General features: G+C 37.7%; 1 protein-coding gene across 1 annotated transcript in view; it reads right to left on the reverse strand.

The window, feature by feature from the left end:
- Window positions 1-17,175, reverse strand: part of TG (thyroglobulin) — a 384,892-nt gene that overhangs the window by 182,368 nt on the left and 185,349 nt on the right. Inside the window, exons 36-37 of the mRNA XM_056821020.1 lie at window positions 4,057-4,191; window positions 1,095-1,262 (exon numbers count right to left, since the gene is read on the reverse strand). Coding sequence (XP_056676998.1) covers window positions 1,095-1,262; window positions 4,057-4,191 — 303 coding nt within the window. The remainder of the gene's footprint in view (window positions 1-1,094; window positions 1,263-4,056; window positions 4,192-17,175) is intronic.

Here is a 17,175-nt window from a genome sequence, read left to right on the forward strand (position 1 = left end):
ATTATCATTTTTACAAGGCTTAATGGCTAGAATGTTGAACTTAGAGTCAGGAAAATTTGAGTTTGAAGCCTGCCATAGACAAGTATAAGCTGTGTGACTGAGCAAATTATTTTACCATCCTAAGGGTCAGTATCTTCATCTGCAAATTGGTGATAATATCACCTCCCTTACCAGGTCAGTGAAATAATAGATGTGAAGTGCTTTGCAAACCTTTCAGAATTAAGTTTCCTAGTCTATTATAAGGTCTTATCATATGCTATTCTGTATTATAGTTAACTGCAATTGTATCTAATAGGTGGCACAGTGTTTAGATAAAGCTCTCTGGGCACAGAATCGAGAAGGTGAATTCAAATCCAGCCTCAGACATTTAATAGTGGTGGGTCCCTGGGCAAGTCCCCTCTCTACCTCATCTGTAAAATAAAAATAATAGTGGCATATTCCTCACAGGATTGTTGGAAGGATAAAAATGAGATTATATTTTTTAACACCTTAAATTGCTATTATGCAAATGCTAGCTGCCCTCATCATCCTCATTATCCCTCTACAAGCCTGGAAGCTTCATGAAGACAAGAACTGCATCAGAACTAAATGTGTATATTCCCCATTCCCTAGCACCTACACAAATTAATCAGATAAGAAAGAGTGATGTAAATGGAAAAGCAGAGGAGGAGGGATGAGGGAGAAGGAAGGGACTTGAAGAGATAAGGGGAGTTTATTCCAGACATGGGGTCATAGGATAAGAATGGAGACTAGAGAGTGATCTGATTAGCCTTGACCATGGGAGCACACAAAGGAGAAATATGGAATTAAAGTTGAATAAGTGAGATGGAGTTAGATAATTAAGGGACTTGAATGCAAGAGTCAGTAGTTTAGGAGAAGTCCTCATGGTACTCTGTAATTAAAATCTTATAGACATCATTTTTTTTTCCATAAAGGTGGTCAGTTTAGAAAACAGTTCTTAGAAAACAACTCCTCCAGGCTTATCAGTTTTTCCATCCAGAAATAAAATGCTCTTCCACTCTGCTGTTCCCAAACACACTCTTCATCCAGTGGGCTTTAAGATCAAGGCTCTGAATCTACAGGTCTCAGTTTACCTCGCTTCTTCCTATAAATGTAGGTGGCCTCCTCCCGGAGCAAGAGTCGGCAGCTGTGGCCCTGTAGGCTGTGAGCGCAGCTCTGGGTGTCTGGATAAAACACACACCGGACAGTTGAAGGCTGGATCTGCAGGGTTGTGATGTGGCAGGCTGGCTTCTGGGAACATTCTGGGAGAGAAGAGAAAGAATACTGAGAGGAGGGACAGTTTCCAGTAGGTTTATGCTAAGGAACAAGAATCAGATAGGTATGTGTTGGTCTCTAACTTCTTGGGGGCTTCTACAAAAATAATAGGAATGAGAATATTAATAATAATAATAATAATTCAAATAGATGTGTATGGTTATTAATGCTATTACGTTTATATTGTTGTTTAGTCATTTTAGTAATATTTGACTCTTTATGACCTCATTTGGAGTTTTCTTGGCAGAGATACTAGAAGGGTTTGCCATTTCTTTCTCCAGTTCATTTTATGGATGAGGAAACTGAGACAAACAGGGTTAAATGACCTGCCTGAGGTCATACAAATAGTAAGTGTCTGAGATCATATTTGAACTTGGGTCTTCCTGACTCAAGACCTAAAACTCTATCCACTATGCCACCCAGCTGCCTCTATTACATGTATAACATATTTTATACATAAAACTATATAATTGATATGTATGCATATATAAAAATAAATATATACATAATGAACTAAAATATTTTGCAAATAAATCATATAATGTAAATTTGTTGAGTTATATTAATATATTTTTAATTAAAATTATTATAAAAATAAAATACATCTATGCATGTGCATATACATATACATACACAAATACCCATATCTAAACATTTTAAGCTTTGGAAAGCATTTCTCCCATAATGTTAACTCTATCACATAAATGGTTCAGATGCCATTGCCACCTGAGATAAAATAATTTACTCACAGTCATACACTTAGTAAGCAAGTTAGAATTAGGATTCAATCCGAGGCTTTATGACTATCTCTAGCACTATTTTTATCGTTACTTTATCTCTCTGTTAGCTTCCTTGTCTATAAAATGGGAATAATGTTAGTTGTATTCCCTACCTCGGAGGGCTAGTGAGTGGGAAGCTCTTGGCAAAATTGTGAATAAGAATACCAACATAAACTACTTCTTTTCTAACCAGAATGTTTATGCACAGCAAAAATGTGACAGAATATGGACAATGGCTGAACCTCCAAACCCCAGAATGGTTCAGCGTATTAGAGATTCTGTTTCTGGTAAAATGATCACTAATGATTTTGTGCCTGAGTAACATTTCCATTCTATTTCCTTTAAGAGTCTAGAAAGTATGGTACATTTTACATACAATAAATGATTAATAAATGTTGATTGAATTGAATTTGATATTTCTCTGACTCAGACAGGGTTTTACATTCGAATCCGCAGTGTTGGGATCCACCATCCAATTGCTATTTTAAATCATTTTATAAACAACCCAACCTCTTATACGTTTTAAAATGAATCAATGCTACATAGGTAAGGGAAAAAAGATTAGGATATTCTACTCTGACTCGGAAATTTACTGCCAAATCCCTCATTTCATAAAGGGAGAAGTCGAGGCTCCAAAAATGAAAGTGACTTACTCAAGGCCAAGCGTATAGAAAGTATTAGAGGAAGGACAAGAATCTGGGTCTTCAAAAAGGGATATTAGAATCCAGAATTTTAGGACCAGAAGAAAGTAATCTTGTCTTCTTTTCTCAATTTACAGAGGAGGAAACTGAGACCCAGTCAAGAAGACCTTGCAATAGAGATACCTGCTGAGGTTTTCAATTTAAATCAATTCAAGAAACATCTATTAAGCACCTACTATGCAACCTGGAGAGGCAGTTTAAATAAAGTAGATGGAGTCTCAGAGTCAGAAAACCTTGGGTTCAATTTCCTCCTTGGATACAGAAGGACTAATTAAACCCAAGAAGATTATAGATCCCCTAAGTGCCCTTCAGGCAACTCTCAACTCTGAGAGTCTAAGCAGTAGCCTATGGTCTATGAATCTAAATGTGGAGCAAGGACCAATTCGTATTGGTAGAAAGGGTTTCCTCTCTGGAGCTCCCCAATATATCTCCTAAATATGCAAGACACTGTACTTTTGGGTTAATCCATCAGTCTCTCAATTTCCTATAAATCTATCATCCTCATCAACATCATCAATGACAAGAATTTGTTGCTGTCCTTCAGTTGTTCAGCTGCATTTGACTCTTCATGACCCCAGGGACCATGACACATCAGGACCTTCTGTCCTCCACTCTCTCCCAAAATCTAAATTCATGTTTGTTGTTTCCATGACATTAAGTATCCATCTCATCCTCTACAGTCCCCTGCTCCTTTCGCCTTCAATCTTTCCCAACTTCTGGGTCTTAGCCAATGAGTCCTGTCTTCTCATTATGTGACCATAATATGTAAGCTTCATCTTCAATATTTTACCTTCCAGTGAATATAGTCTGAATGAATTTCTTTATGTGTTGACTAATTTGATCTCCCTGCTGCCCCAAGGACTCTCAAAAATCTTCTCTAGCATTGCAGCTCTAAAGTGTAGCAATTAGCATTTACAGAATACTTTATGGTTCATATACAAATATTATCTGTTAGTTTTCATAATAATCTTATACATTAGGTGATATCATTATTTCCCTTTTAAAGATGGAGAAAGTGAGGATGCAAGAGTAAATGACTTGCTCTGGGCCACAAAGCTAGTAATGGACTGAGGCTGGATTTGAACTCAATCTTCCTGACTACAAGCCCAACACTCTATCCACGCCTGACTGCCCAGAAATCAGTGGCTGGTCCTACATTATTTCGGGAACTCAGTTCTACTGACCTAAATATCATTGTGCAGTTTCAGAATCCCAAATGCTCTTTGCATGAGCCATAACACCCTCTCCCCAAATCTTTGGAGAGTCAATGTTCTGAAAAACCTGAAGGCAGATTTCCTTACCTGACAGGCAGAGGTCTCTGGCAGCAGAGAAGTTATTGGAAGCATCTGTACTGATGTGGGCTATATCAAAGTTCATGATAGATGGATCAATCAGAGCTGAAGAGATGTCCAACGATTGCCATGAGTCCAAAGAGACTAGTAAAGAGAGTAGAGGAAAAGAAAATGAAAACATTAGATTCAAAATCAATATAACAATAATATAACAATATATCAGGATAACAAAAATGCTCTTAAAACCATAAAATCAATTACCCACCATATCAACTCTTGGCATTGATGGTGCTGTGAACTGAGCACTGAATTCATAATAGAAGCCTTGAGTTTGAAACCTGGCTTTACCAAGTTATTTATTTGGTGACATTGGGAATGTCACCTAGTCTCTATGAGTCTTTAGTAGTTCATATTTAAATTGGGGGTGATAAAAAAATAGCTAATAAAACTATGGTGATCTCTGATTGCCTTGAGAGATAAAGCTTCTAGGAATAATTTGGTGATAGAACCACTGAACTCTGTCATAGTTGGCTCACTTCTGGATTCTGGTGGCTACAATTGGGGAAGGGCATTAATTAGCTGCAGAGTAGCCTGAGAAGAATCAGAATGGTGAAGATCCCTGAGTCAAAGCCATATAAAGTCTGTTTGAAGGAATTGGGGATATGTGGAGAAGGGAAGAATCTTGGGGGACATGATAATGATATTCTGTTGTTTGACATGCTTTTTCAAAGAGAAAGGACTAGATTTGTTTTCTTTGGCTCAAGAGTAAAGATCCAGGGGTGATAGATGGAAATTGTGAAGAGGCAGATTTAAGTGCGAATAATATAGAAATACAGGTATCCCTTCTACATCGTGGCTTTTCCCATTATGGTTTTAATATATCATAGGTCAGCATAAAAAAATTAAATGAGTTTTTTTAACCCTTATGTTCTGCCTAGCCTCTTGCCTGTCTTCTGCCTTAGAATCAATATATAATATACATTACAAGTCAGAAGGCAAAATTCATTTTTGTTTGTTTGTTTTGTTTTTAAGTATATTGATCTGCTTTCAAAACCTAGTTCTATCACTTACTAGTGTGCAAGTGATTCTGGGTAATCCCATAAACCCTATAAATCTTAGTTTCCTAATCCTTAAAATGGGGCTAATAATATTTCAGCAATCTACCTCATAGCACTGACATGTTTGTAAAATATAAAGAGTTATTTAAATAGGAGCCATCATTATCTTTGGTTATATTCTCCCTACCTACTTGCTAGCATAAAAGTCCATCCTTTTAACTCCAAGAATATGAGGAGAATGTCATCAAGAATACTAATAGTTCACATTTAGATAACTCTTTGCAGGATCCCCACAGTGATATAATATGGCTACAGATCTGGTGGCAGATCTCCTGTACAATGGGACATGTTCATGTGCAGGGTGTAGCAGGGTGAGATGGCACGGGAAACTGGGTGCTGATCTCCTCCTATGGAGGAAATTCAGAAGTGCTTGGGAAGGACTCTGATGTGAAGGTGAGTTCTTAACTGGGGCCCCGCAAACTTGTAATCTTATGTGTTTTTATTTTGTTTTATTTTGTGCTTTTCAAAATGTTATTCTGAGAACATAAACTTCATCAGTGTGCCAGGGGGATTCATAACCAAAAGTTTAAGAACTCCTGATTTAGAGGAAATCTAAATAAAAATAATCACTTGAGAAAGACTAAGGCCTGTTAGCTGGGAAGTAATAAAGAGGATAAATGATGGAAAACAATGCCAACACATAGATCCTTGTACCCCAAATCTCCTGTTCCCTAGAGGAAGTGGCTTTCAAAAAGACAGTTACTATGACTCAGAGGTGTGGTGGTAATGTTTAACAACCATCTTTCTACTATATAGAAAACACAGCCACAACACACTTTAAAATTTAATCTGGGGGGGGGGCAGCTGGATGGCTCAGAGGATTGAGAGCAAGACCTAGAGTTGGGAGGTCCTCGGTTCAAATCTGGCCTCAGACACTTCTTAGCTATGTGACCCTAGACAAGTCACTTAACCCCCATTGCCTTAGCCCTTACTACTCTTCTGCCTCGGAACCAATATATAATATTGATTCCAAGATGGAAGGTAAGAGTTTTAAACAATCTGCATTATTAATATTTTCCTTCATTACTTTCATAAATCTAAACAAGTAAAAATAATAAATTAAGCCCTGATTACAAAAGTGTAAATGGTTATACTGAAAATTGAATAATGGGCTCTTCCAAACTGAGAGGAGTGGGCTCTAGTACAGCAGAGCATGTGATCCTATATGGATCTCATTGATGTTGGTCATAGCTTGGTACAGGGTTTCTGGGATCTCTCTAAGGACTGCAGAGCCCCCTCTGCTGAGGGCTCTGCCCTATCATCCTGTCTGCCATATTAAATCTCATGCTGCAGATTTACATCTCATAACCTATCTTTTTTTCTTTGTTTTCTTAAATATCTCTTGCAATTCTTCACTTCTGTTGTAAGGTCAAGAGACATTTCTGAATCAGGACCAAACCAAGCTTCCTATTTTTAGATGATGATGATCACACCACAATTTGGCTTAGAAGGAAGGACCAATGATGTTTCCATTTCAGTATGTAGGATGTCAAATGGTCAATTATGGCCTTAAAATAAAGGACTTTGCCTGGGACTGGGGTAAACTGATGTCTGGGAAAGATGATTATTTTTATTCAGTCATGTCTGACTCTTCTTGACCCTCTTTTTGTTTTGTTGTTTGTTTTGTTTTGTTTTGTTTTTAGCAAAGATACAGATTGGTTTGCCATTTCCTTGCAGCTTATTTTGTAGATAAGAAATTGAGGCAAAAAGGGCTACGTGACATGTGACATGCCCAGGGTCACACAGTCATTAAGTATCTGAGGCCAGACTTGACTCCCAAGGATGAGTCTTCCTGACTCTTGGTCAAGCACTCTATCCACTGTACCACCTAGCTGCCATTACTATCCTATTCCACTGGACTTTGCTGACTCTGAAAGGAGAATGACTTTGTGCAAATGCTTCATTTACATGTAAGTCAAAACATCACTTGATGTTTTCCTTGGTCCTCTTAGAAAAGGAAGGACAAACAACAATCCTATACAAAGCTTTAACTGGCATGGGAGTGACTGAGGGTTTTGCCAAGAAATTCACAAAGCACTGATAGCAAGTCCTTGAATAGGAAGCTCAAAACAAATTGCTTAGTCCTCAGTGTTAGTTGTGTTTTTAACCCAGTGAAGATTTCATAGATTTAGGGAACCCGAAGTAAAGAAGCTGCCTATGAAGTTCAGAACCTAGGAGAGAGAACTGAGAAGGTAAATGATTTGCCCAGGGTCATCTAGCAGAGTTTGAACTGGACCCTAGATTTTCCTGCCTCTGAGGTCAGGTCTCTATCTACCTCTGTCTCTAGACTGCAGATAACACCAATAATAATGGTGACAATGATAAAAATAGCAAATAGGAAACTCATGGGAAAAGCTAGAGCTTAAGTGAACTTTTCTCTCACTTCCTACTGATGTACAAGAAAAAAAATGTAGGTATGAATAAGTCCACAGGTTCAAATACTGTGTCTACTAGTAAGGGTCAAGGAGGGATCAGAACCCAATTCCATGTCTGTGTTCTTTCATTTGATTCTCAGTTTTATTCAGCTGGCATAGTGCTGCCTCTGAGGAGGAGTAGAGTAGGGCAGCCATGTGACTCACTACAAAGCAACCATGCCTGGTTTCCTTCAATACAAACAAAACATTCCTGGATTCCCTGAGCAAGTTGCATGTAAACAGATTCACACGCAAGGCATACATCTGAGGGACTACCATATAATCAAAGAACTTAGGAGCAAACATCTTTGTAAAGGAAAGGATCCTTTCTGTAAGTGAGCAGTCTCTCCCTCATTTATCTAGCTGGTGAATTGGGATTTTCTTTTCTTTTGGGTCACCCTCTCGAAGGATCTTTGGAGGGGAGCTGGGTTGTAGTGACAGAGATTCTATCTTTGGTGCCTGGCCACATCCTAGAAATCATTGGCCTCAAGTAATTACAGCCCTTTGAAGGCAGCCAATTCTTGAACATCTATTTTGAGATCGCATGCGTTCCACAGAGACAGCTCCTGCTTTGTTCAGGTGTGGCCTCTCTTCTGGCTGTTTCTGGGGGAGGTGGAAGCCACAGTCTTATTATGGGACCTAGCCCAAGGGCAGTTCTAAGAACTTTACCCAAGGACAGTTCCAAGAACTCCAAGCACTCTTTTCAACTTTCTTAGTTAATGATCAGATGTTCCATTTTAGCTCTCTAAGTGAAGACATGTGTGTGGGTTTTAGGAAAGAAGGGGACAGGGGCCGTGCTAATAATATAATGAGGGGTCTTATATTCAAGGCTACTGGGGGAAGCTAGTGGGAAGAAGAAACAGTGGGATGAGATCCATGCACCGGAGGGAGACAAGAGTCCTAGAAGGAAATACTCATTCTTTCTTTCATTCTAAGTAGAGTCAGAGATGTCGTTATCTATTGGGGCTGTCTATGGGGTATGATTGATATAGGAAGTTTCCCTTCCCTATCATATATTGACTATAAGATGTTTCCAGTCCCCTTCCACTTGTCTCCAAGGCAAGCCCTACCCTTAAATGGGCATATTAATGATTTGAATTAAATAATATTTTATTCTTTTCTTTTGTTGTTGATGTTCAGGGATTTTTCAGTCATACTTGACTCTTTTGTGTCCCCATTCAGAGTTTTCTTCACAGAGATATTAGAGTGCTTTGCCATTTCCTTTTCCAGCTCATTCTACAAATGAGGAAACTGAGGTAAGCAGGATAAAGCAAATCACCCATGGTCACACAGCTAGTAAGTCTCTGAGACCAGATTTGAACTCAGACAGATGAGTCTTCCTGACTCCAGTCCTGGCACTCTATCCACTACCTTCCTCAGTACATTAAGCACTAATCCCTTTGGGTGAAAGGTGTTCATCATAGAACTTAGACTGCCAGAGACAGAAATGATCTTAAAATATAAAATGTTAAAACACAGAATAAGCTAGAAGGAATCTTTGAATGCTTGTGATTAAAAGTAGAGTGCTAGAGCTGGGAAGGACTTTAGAATATAGAAGGTTAGACCTGAAGGAGACTTTAAAACATATGTTAGAGCTTGAAAAGTCTTTACACTATAAGGTGGTAAAATATATAGGAGCTGTCCCCCAAATTAGTACAGTTTATAGCTTTTAACTACAGTAACATATTGGGATACTTCTTATAGGATATAAGAACTGGATGTGTCCTTAGAACTCATCTAGTGTGGGCGTAGCTAGGGACCTCAGTGGATTGAAAGCCAGGACTAAAAAATAAGAGATCCTGGGTTCTAATCTTGCCTCAGATGCATCCTAGTTATGTGAGCCTGAGCAAGTCACTTGACTCCCATTGCCTAGCCTTTACTGCTCTTCTGTCGTGGAACCAATACATATATACAGAAGGTAAAGGTTTACCAGTGGAATTGCGCACTGGCTATGGGAGGGGGATGAAGAGGGGAGGGAAAGAACATGAATCTTGTAACCATGTAACAAAAGTATTCTAAATTAATTAATTGAATACAATTTTCCAAATTAAAAAAAATTAAATAAAACAATATACCCCACCCCTCCAAAAAAGGTAAAGGTTTAACAAAAAGAAACCATCAAGTCCTAATCTTTTATTTTATAAGTGAGAAAATGAGACCAAGAAAGGAGTGACTTGCTCAAGGTTACAGAGTTGTCTTCTTCCTGTGACATCAGGGCCTCTTGGGCAACATGAATATGGTGGCCCTATATTAGGGTCAGGGGATGCCAAAGAGAGCTGGAGAGATAAGAGAAGGATATAGCCACCAGGAAACAGGAAACATTGGAGATAAAACTCTACCAGCTTAAAACACAGATCCATTGAATAAAGCACTGGTAGGGAGTTTAGAGATTATCTTGACCATTCCACTTATTTTACAGATAAGAAAACTAAGGATGAGGAAGGGTAAATAACTGGCCCATGAAAACCCAGTGGGAACAGAATGACCATCATAGTCAGATCCTTCTGTCTCTTAGCTCTGAGCTTCTGTTATACTTTCTCTTCCCCAAACCATCATTGTTTAGGGCCTTCCAGGATCAAAATATAATATTGGCTTGACCTGGCCCTAATCAAAACTTCTCAGGGCAAACATTTTTAAAAGCTTTTCAGATGACATGTCATATAACCCAATTCCTTTGTGTATGATTGTATTTTTTCCAATCAATATGGCTGTATTTGGAGATGCTATAATTTAATAAAGCTAAAAATGACTAGCTTAACACATTTGCATTTTCCAAACTTAATTTATTCACTGCTCATGTTGTCTTACCATCGGCCCTTTCCCCAGACTTATTTTTAAAAGCTTGGCATCACATGAGGGAAATGTTCAGAAACAAGAGAAGAAGTAATAGCCTGAAGGAAGAATCATCAAGCAGTACTGCCTTTCCCTACTTCTAGCTCACATCACACTACCCTGTTCTCCAAAGGAACAGTTGTCTATTTCCTAACACACACCTTCATTCCATCACACACACACACACACACACACACACACACACACACACACACACACAGGATAGATTTAGTGGTAGAAGGGATCTGATAGTCTTCATTTTCTAGACTACAGATATATCGAAGTTTTGTTTTATTTTTTAGCAATTCATCTGAAAAAGATCCAGCACTTTAGAAGACTTGATAAGAGTTCCAGATAATATAATGAAGAAGCTAATGTAAACAGACATAGTTATGATAGTTATGGGGTTAGAGCCAGAGTCTTGGGTCTATTTTGCTTTAATGATACAACAGTTGGGATATGGTGGACAACTTTAGGTACCATATTTTACAAGGAAGGATGATAAGCTGGAGAATGTCCAAAAGTCTCTTCCAGGGATAACCTGGTTGCTGGAGGTTCTTAGAGGCAACTAAGTAGCATAAAGGAGAGAAAGTGGCAAATCCTCAAGATGACAATGGTTGGAATCCAGCCTCAGTCACTTAGGCAACTGGGTGACCCTTGTCAAGGTATTTAACTTTTATCTACCTCAGTTTCTGCATCTATAATAGGAGGATAATAGTACCTATGTTTCAGGGCTTTTGTGAGGATAAAATGAGATAAGATAGTAAAAGTACTTTGTTAGTCTTAAGTTTCAAGTTCAATAATCATATCTACAGGGCTGACTCTAGAATCTACCTACTCATTCAACTCTGATCTATCTCCTGAGCTCCAAACCTGTGTCACCAACCACCCACTGAACATTGCAAAATATATATTTTGTGCCTATCTCACTCAACATGTACAAAACAGAACCCATCTTTCGCCAAAAACTATTTTCTCATTCTAACTTCCCTGTTTCTTTTTTTTTTTAAACCCTTACCTTCCATCTTGGAGTCAATACTGTGTATTGGCTCCAAGGCAGAAGAGTGGTAAGGGCTACGCAATGGGGGTCAAGTGACTTGCCCAGGGTCACACAGCTAGGAAGTGGCTGAAGCCAGATTTGAACCTAGGACCTCCCGTCTCTAGGACTGATTCTCCATCCACTGAGCTACCCAGCTGCCCCCTAACTTCCCTATTTCTATTAGACAACAGATTCATCATCCCAGAGTCTCCCTCAACTCTTCACAGATCCTCTCAAACACATCTCCAATTAGTTATCAAAACTTGCTAATTCTACAACATATTTCACTTCTGTTTCCTTCTTTGTAGTCATATAGCCACCATGCCCAAGACCCTTATCACCTCTTGCTCAGGCTTTATCAAGAGGCTCAAAACTGGACCCACTGCATCCATCCCTCCCTTTTCCAACTCATCCTCTAAGGAGATATTAAAATATTATTCCAAAGACACAGAAGTAACTATTTTGCTTTCCTTTTGTCAATATGAGTATCTACACCTCAGAAGTTCTACAAATGGGTCCTTGATTTATTATTTGGCTGATTTTCTAGACTTAAGAAAGTCACAGAAAAAAGATCAATAAAGCAGATCAAAATGAAAAGTATGTCTAGGGGAGCAGCCAGGTATCTCAGTGGATTGAGATCCAGTTCTACAGAAGGGAGATCCCAGATTCAAATTTGACCTCAGATATTCTCTAGCTGTGTGACCCTGAGCAAGTCACTTAACATCTGTTGTCTAGCTCTTTCTGCCTGTCTGCCTTGGAAGCAATACACAGTATTGATTCTAAGTCAGAAGGTAAGGGTGGGATTTTTTGTATGTTTATTTGTTTTTTTAAGTATAGAGTGTAGAAACAGTTTTTAAATATTTATCAGCAAATCCTTGATCTCTATTATCTCCTAGGATAAACTAAAAATGTCTCTCATATCTAAAACCCTTTGCAAGCTATTATCAGCTTATCTTAATAGCTTTATTATACATTATAACCCTTCACACCCTCAACCAAGAAATGGTCTTTTGGTAATTTCTCAGACATAACCTTTTATCTTCCATCTTTTGACCTGTATACAAGCTGTCCTTCACAAGTGGAATGAATTTCCCTTCCTTCCCTGACTTGTAGAATTCTTATTTTTATTTCATTTTTTAATTTAAAAATTTAAATTTTAAAACCTTAACTTCTGTCTTAGAATCATTACTGTGTATTGGTTCCAAGGCAGAAGAATAGTAAGGGCTAGGCAATGGGGGTTAAGTGACTTGTCCAGGTCATATGGCTAGGAGGTATCTGAGGCCAGGCTTGAATCAATCTTTAACTTTCTTGAAAGTTCTACCTAACTTCATCTCTTACATCTGGCCTTTCCTGATCCCCCTAGTTGGTTCTGCTTATCCCCATATTGCCTTGTTATTTACCTATAGGACTACCAGATATTTCCACTAATAGAATGTAAGCTCCTTGAAGGCAGGCACTGTTTTCATTGGGATCTGTTGTTGTTTTTTGTTTTGTATCTATAGTGCCTTGCAAAGATCTGGCACATAACAGACACTTAATAAATATTTGTTGATTTATTGTGTTATATGAATGAAGAAATTCTTATTAAACTTTTATGATGTGCTAGATTCTATGAAATAAATATAGGCAAGTGAGATGGTACTTGCTTTCAAGCAATTTACATTGGGGACTCAGAAAGTGAGAAGACCAGGTGTATTCCCATGGTAGCATGGTTTGGAAATGGATCAGAAGTGGTTTTATTTCTTTGTATCCCCAGCATTTCCACAGTGCATACTATATTTTTTGTTTGGTTGTTTCAGTCATGTCTGACTCTTTGTGACCTAATATGGGGTTTTCTTGGAGAAGATACTCAAGTGATTTGCCATTTCTTTCTCCAACTCATTTTCCAAGTGAGGAAACTGAGGCCAACAGGATTAAGTGACTTGCCCAGAATCACAGAGCTAGTAAGTATCTGTGGCCAGATTTAAATCAGGAAGCTGAGTCTTCCTGACTCCAGGCCTCCCACTCTATTCATTGTGCCTAGATGTCCCAACGAGAACATAGTAGGTGTTTAATAAATGCTAGTTGACTAAATAAGTGACTGACTGGTGTGGTAGCTTTATTCCAGGCATGAAATGCATGAAAAAGAATCAGAATTGCCTGCATTGAGGTACAAAACTTTTTATAAGTTCAGACTGTGACCTATTTGTAAGAATAGGGCAGCATGGTGACTTGGAGATACAGGGTTCAAATCTCACTCTGGCATTTAATTTACTGGCTGTGAAACAATGGTATAATCACGTAATATCTTTTAGTTTAATTTTTGTTATTTACCAAATATGGATAAGAATGCCCATAAGGCTAGTCTCACAAAGTTACTAAGAAGAACAAATGAGATAATGCACACAAATGTCTGACAAACCTTAAAGTGCTATCTATACAAGGTGTCTCAAAAACCTTAGATTCCTTTTTAAACTATCAAAGCTACAAAATGAAAGGGTTGAGCTACATTATCTTTATGTTATTCCCCCTTACAGCCTCCATGTTTCAGACTACCTAGTTAGGGAGGGGGGTTTCTATTTTTTCCTCATCACCTCTGCCTGTTGAAATTTTTCTCTTTCCTCAAAACAAAACTATTTAAGTCTACAATCAGACTACCATTTTTTGAGATCCTCCACCTGCCCTCACAGTGACAATCTATAAAAATGTTTTTCCAGTTTTGCAAGCTATTTCACATACATTAAATTATCCTTCCTCTATAGAAGCAGAGCATAGTTAGAAAGGTGAATGACAATCTGGAATTATCTCTGACATTGATGAGATTGAATGGTGACAGAATGCTAGAATTAAATTAAGATCTCTTGGAATTAAATTATGACTGGTCGAAAGTTGTAATTTTGTCTTTCACAGTAGAAAAAGCATCAGCCTAAACATCCAAAGGTTCAAATTCTAATCCAGATATTGCCTAAATGCCATTAAACTAAATGTGGACCTTGGGCAAGTTACTTTCTCTCTCTGAGCTTTAACTTCCTCATTTCTAAAATAAAGGGGTTGAATGATCTCTAAAGTCCCTTCCAGCATTAGCATTCTATGATCCGTATTGTCCATAGTCTTCCTGATTCATTCCCATGGCAGTCTCCCTACCCAAGGAGCCTAAAATCATTGAATGACAAAATGAGGGACAAATAAGACACATAGTCTAAGCTCTTTATTTTAGAGAAGGAAATGGCCCCAGAAATATGCAATGTCTTGTCACTAGTTTTATTAAATTATGTGGATATGTATTGGGATGCCAAGAAGAGTCAGACATGATTGAAATTGAACAACAGCATTGACTAACACATGGATTGCTAGTCTAGCAATCTTCCTATTTCAAACGGTTAAGTTAGAACTTCCTTCATCCTGAGGAAGATTCAGTTACGTGAGAACCTAGAACTAGAAATAAGGGAGAACAGGAAGTGTTGGGCATGATTGATTCTATGGAAAGGAACTAAAAGAAAGACAGTCAGTCAATGAAAGGGTGGGGAGGAACTGAGAATGTTCAAAGTCTTGTTTCATTGAGATCTGAATTGAAGTTCAGCGCATAAATTCTCCTCATTTTAAAAATTGTAATTTCGGTATATTCCCCTCCTACGCTGTTTTTTTAAACTTAAGAGATTCATTTTTATTAATGCTTCTTGTTTTTATATAGGTCTTTTCTGGGGGGAAAATTTTGGTCATTTAAAATACTTGTCAATTTTCCTATTAACATCAATAGAAAACCAGAACGGGACTGGAAAAGAATTTGGGGGCAACAAAAAAACCCATCAAAGAACCCTGGGAGTCAAGCTTTGAGTCTCTCCCATGGAGGAAAGGGATGGAGAGGAAATTCAGAATCTTCTACCATTATGTAACAATTCAGTTATTGTTCAGTTATGTCTGACTCTTTGTGACTTGATCTTGGTAAAAATATGGAATGATTTGCCATTTGCTTCTCCAGCTTATTTGACAGCTGAAGAAACTGAAGCAAACAGGGTTAAGTGACTTGCCCAGAGTCACACAGCTAGTAAGAGTCAGATTTAAACTTGGACTCCTGACTAGAGGCTGACTGCCTCTAGCTGCCACATTAGTATGCTTCACTATTATACACATATTTTCTTTCATCGAGAATCAAAATGCCATGGTGGCAAGAATACTGAATTTAGAATGAGTAGTTCTTGTGGTTCAATTTTTGCTAAGCACCTACTAAGTGCTGAGAGTACAAAAATAAAAATGAATTAGCCCCAGACATCATGGAACTAGTCCTAACTCTGCCACCCTAGAAAGTCATTTAATTTCTGTTTTGTTTCCTCATCTAAAAAATGAATGGGTTGATTCAACCAATCTCCAGACTTCTTTTGTATTATCCCCCACCCTTTATATACTCCCTATTCTAGCAAAACTCAATTTTTCTTCCATTCCCCCATCTCCTCCTGACATTTCCTGTCCTCTTTCATTCATTCAGACAAACACAATCCTTAATCACTTCTTCCTGTTGAAATCATTCTCTTCCTTTAAGATCAAACTCAGGTGTCATCTCTTCCAGGAAGTCTACATTGATTTCTTCAGCTAAAAATTATTCTTTCTCTTTTCAATTTTTTTTTAAAAGCACTTTGCTGGATTTCTTCTTTGTTCTAATTACAAGTCACTTTGTACCATAAGTATCTGAGTCCAATTTTATCCCTCTATTAGAATTTAATTTAGCCTTACAGTTAGAGATAATGTCACTTTTCATTTGTATAGACTCAGTTCTTAGTATGTGGCCTTATGCCTTTCTGACTTTCAGTTAAAACTTTCTATATTTTTGTCTTCCTCTTTAGAATATGAGCTCCTTAAAACCAGAGAGGGACTACCTGATTTCTCTGTATGAATTCCCATTCTTACCATCTTGATTTGCATATAATCATAATATAATATAATGCTAATATAATATAATATAATGCTAATGAAATGAATTAAAAATGCTTTTTCATCCCCTCATTCACATAGTAGGCAAATGACAAATGTTTCTTGAATCGAATTGCATCTAAGGTCACTTTCTGTTTTTGTAGCCTTTTTAATTCCATTTCATCTTTCTAAGCCTCAGTTTCCACACTTATAAGTTGTATATAATAATTTGCCTGCCTAGCTTATTTATATATGGGCAAGTAACTTAATAAACTTATATATGGGCAAGTTTGCCACAGTTTCTACAGTTGTAAAATGGGGATAATAGCAGTTACCTTGCTAGTTTGTTGTGAGGACCAAATGAGATATTTGTAAGGCATTTAGCAGAGTGCCTGGTACGTAATAGATGCTATATAAATGTTTATTTGCTTCTTCCTTCAGAAAAATCTCTGGCTTGAAAGTAGAGACATACTGACTATATTTATCATCATATGCCCTCAGGCATGGAACATAATGTTCTCCACATACAGCAGGCCCTAAATACATGTTCTGTTGAGTGGATGAACTTGATTCAATGATCAGTTGTTATAGATGTTTCAAAATTATGATAGAGTCCGATTTAGTGCTCTCTCTCCTAGGTTAGGAAAGAAATCTTTACATATTGTTTCTTAGAATTAAAAATTGAATGCACATTGAAACATACTATTCTCCAAATTTATTTCCAACATGATTTTTTTCTCTAGTATAAGCAATATGTCTTGTTTCACATGATGTGTGAAATATGGGGAATATGTATATATTATATGATAATATGTATTGTAATAAGAAAAGGAAGATTGCA

Source organism: Monodelphis domestica, chromosome 3 (assembly GCF_027887165.1).
Source record: "Monodelphis domestica isolate mMonDom1 chromosome 3, mMonDom1.pri, whole genome shotgun sequence".
NCBI classification, from domain to species: domain Eukaryota; kingdom Metazoa; phylum Chordata; class Mammalia; order Didelphimorphia; family Didelphidae; genus Monodelphis; species Monodelphis domestica.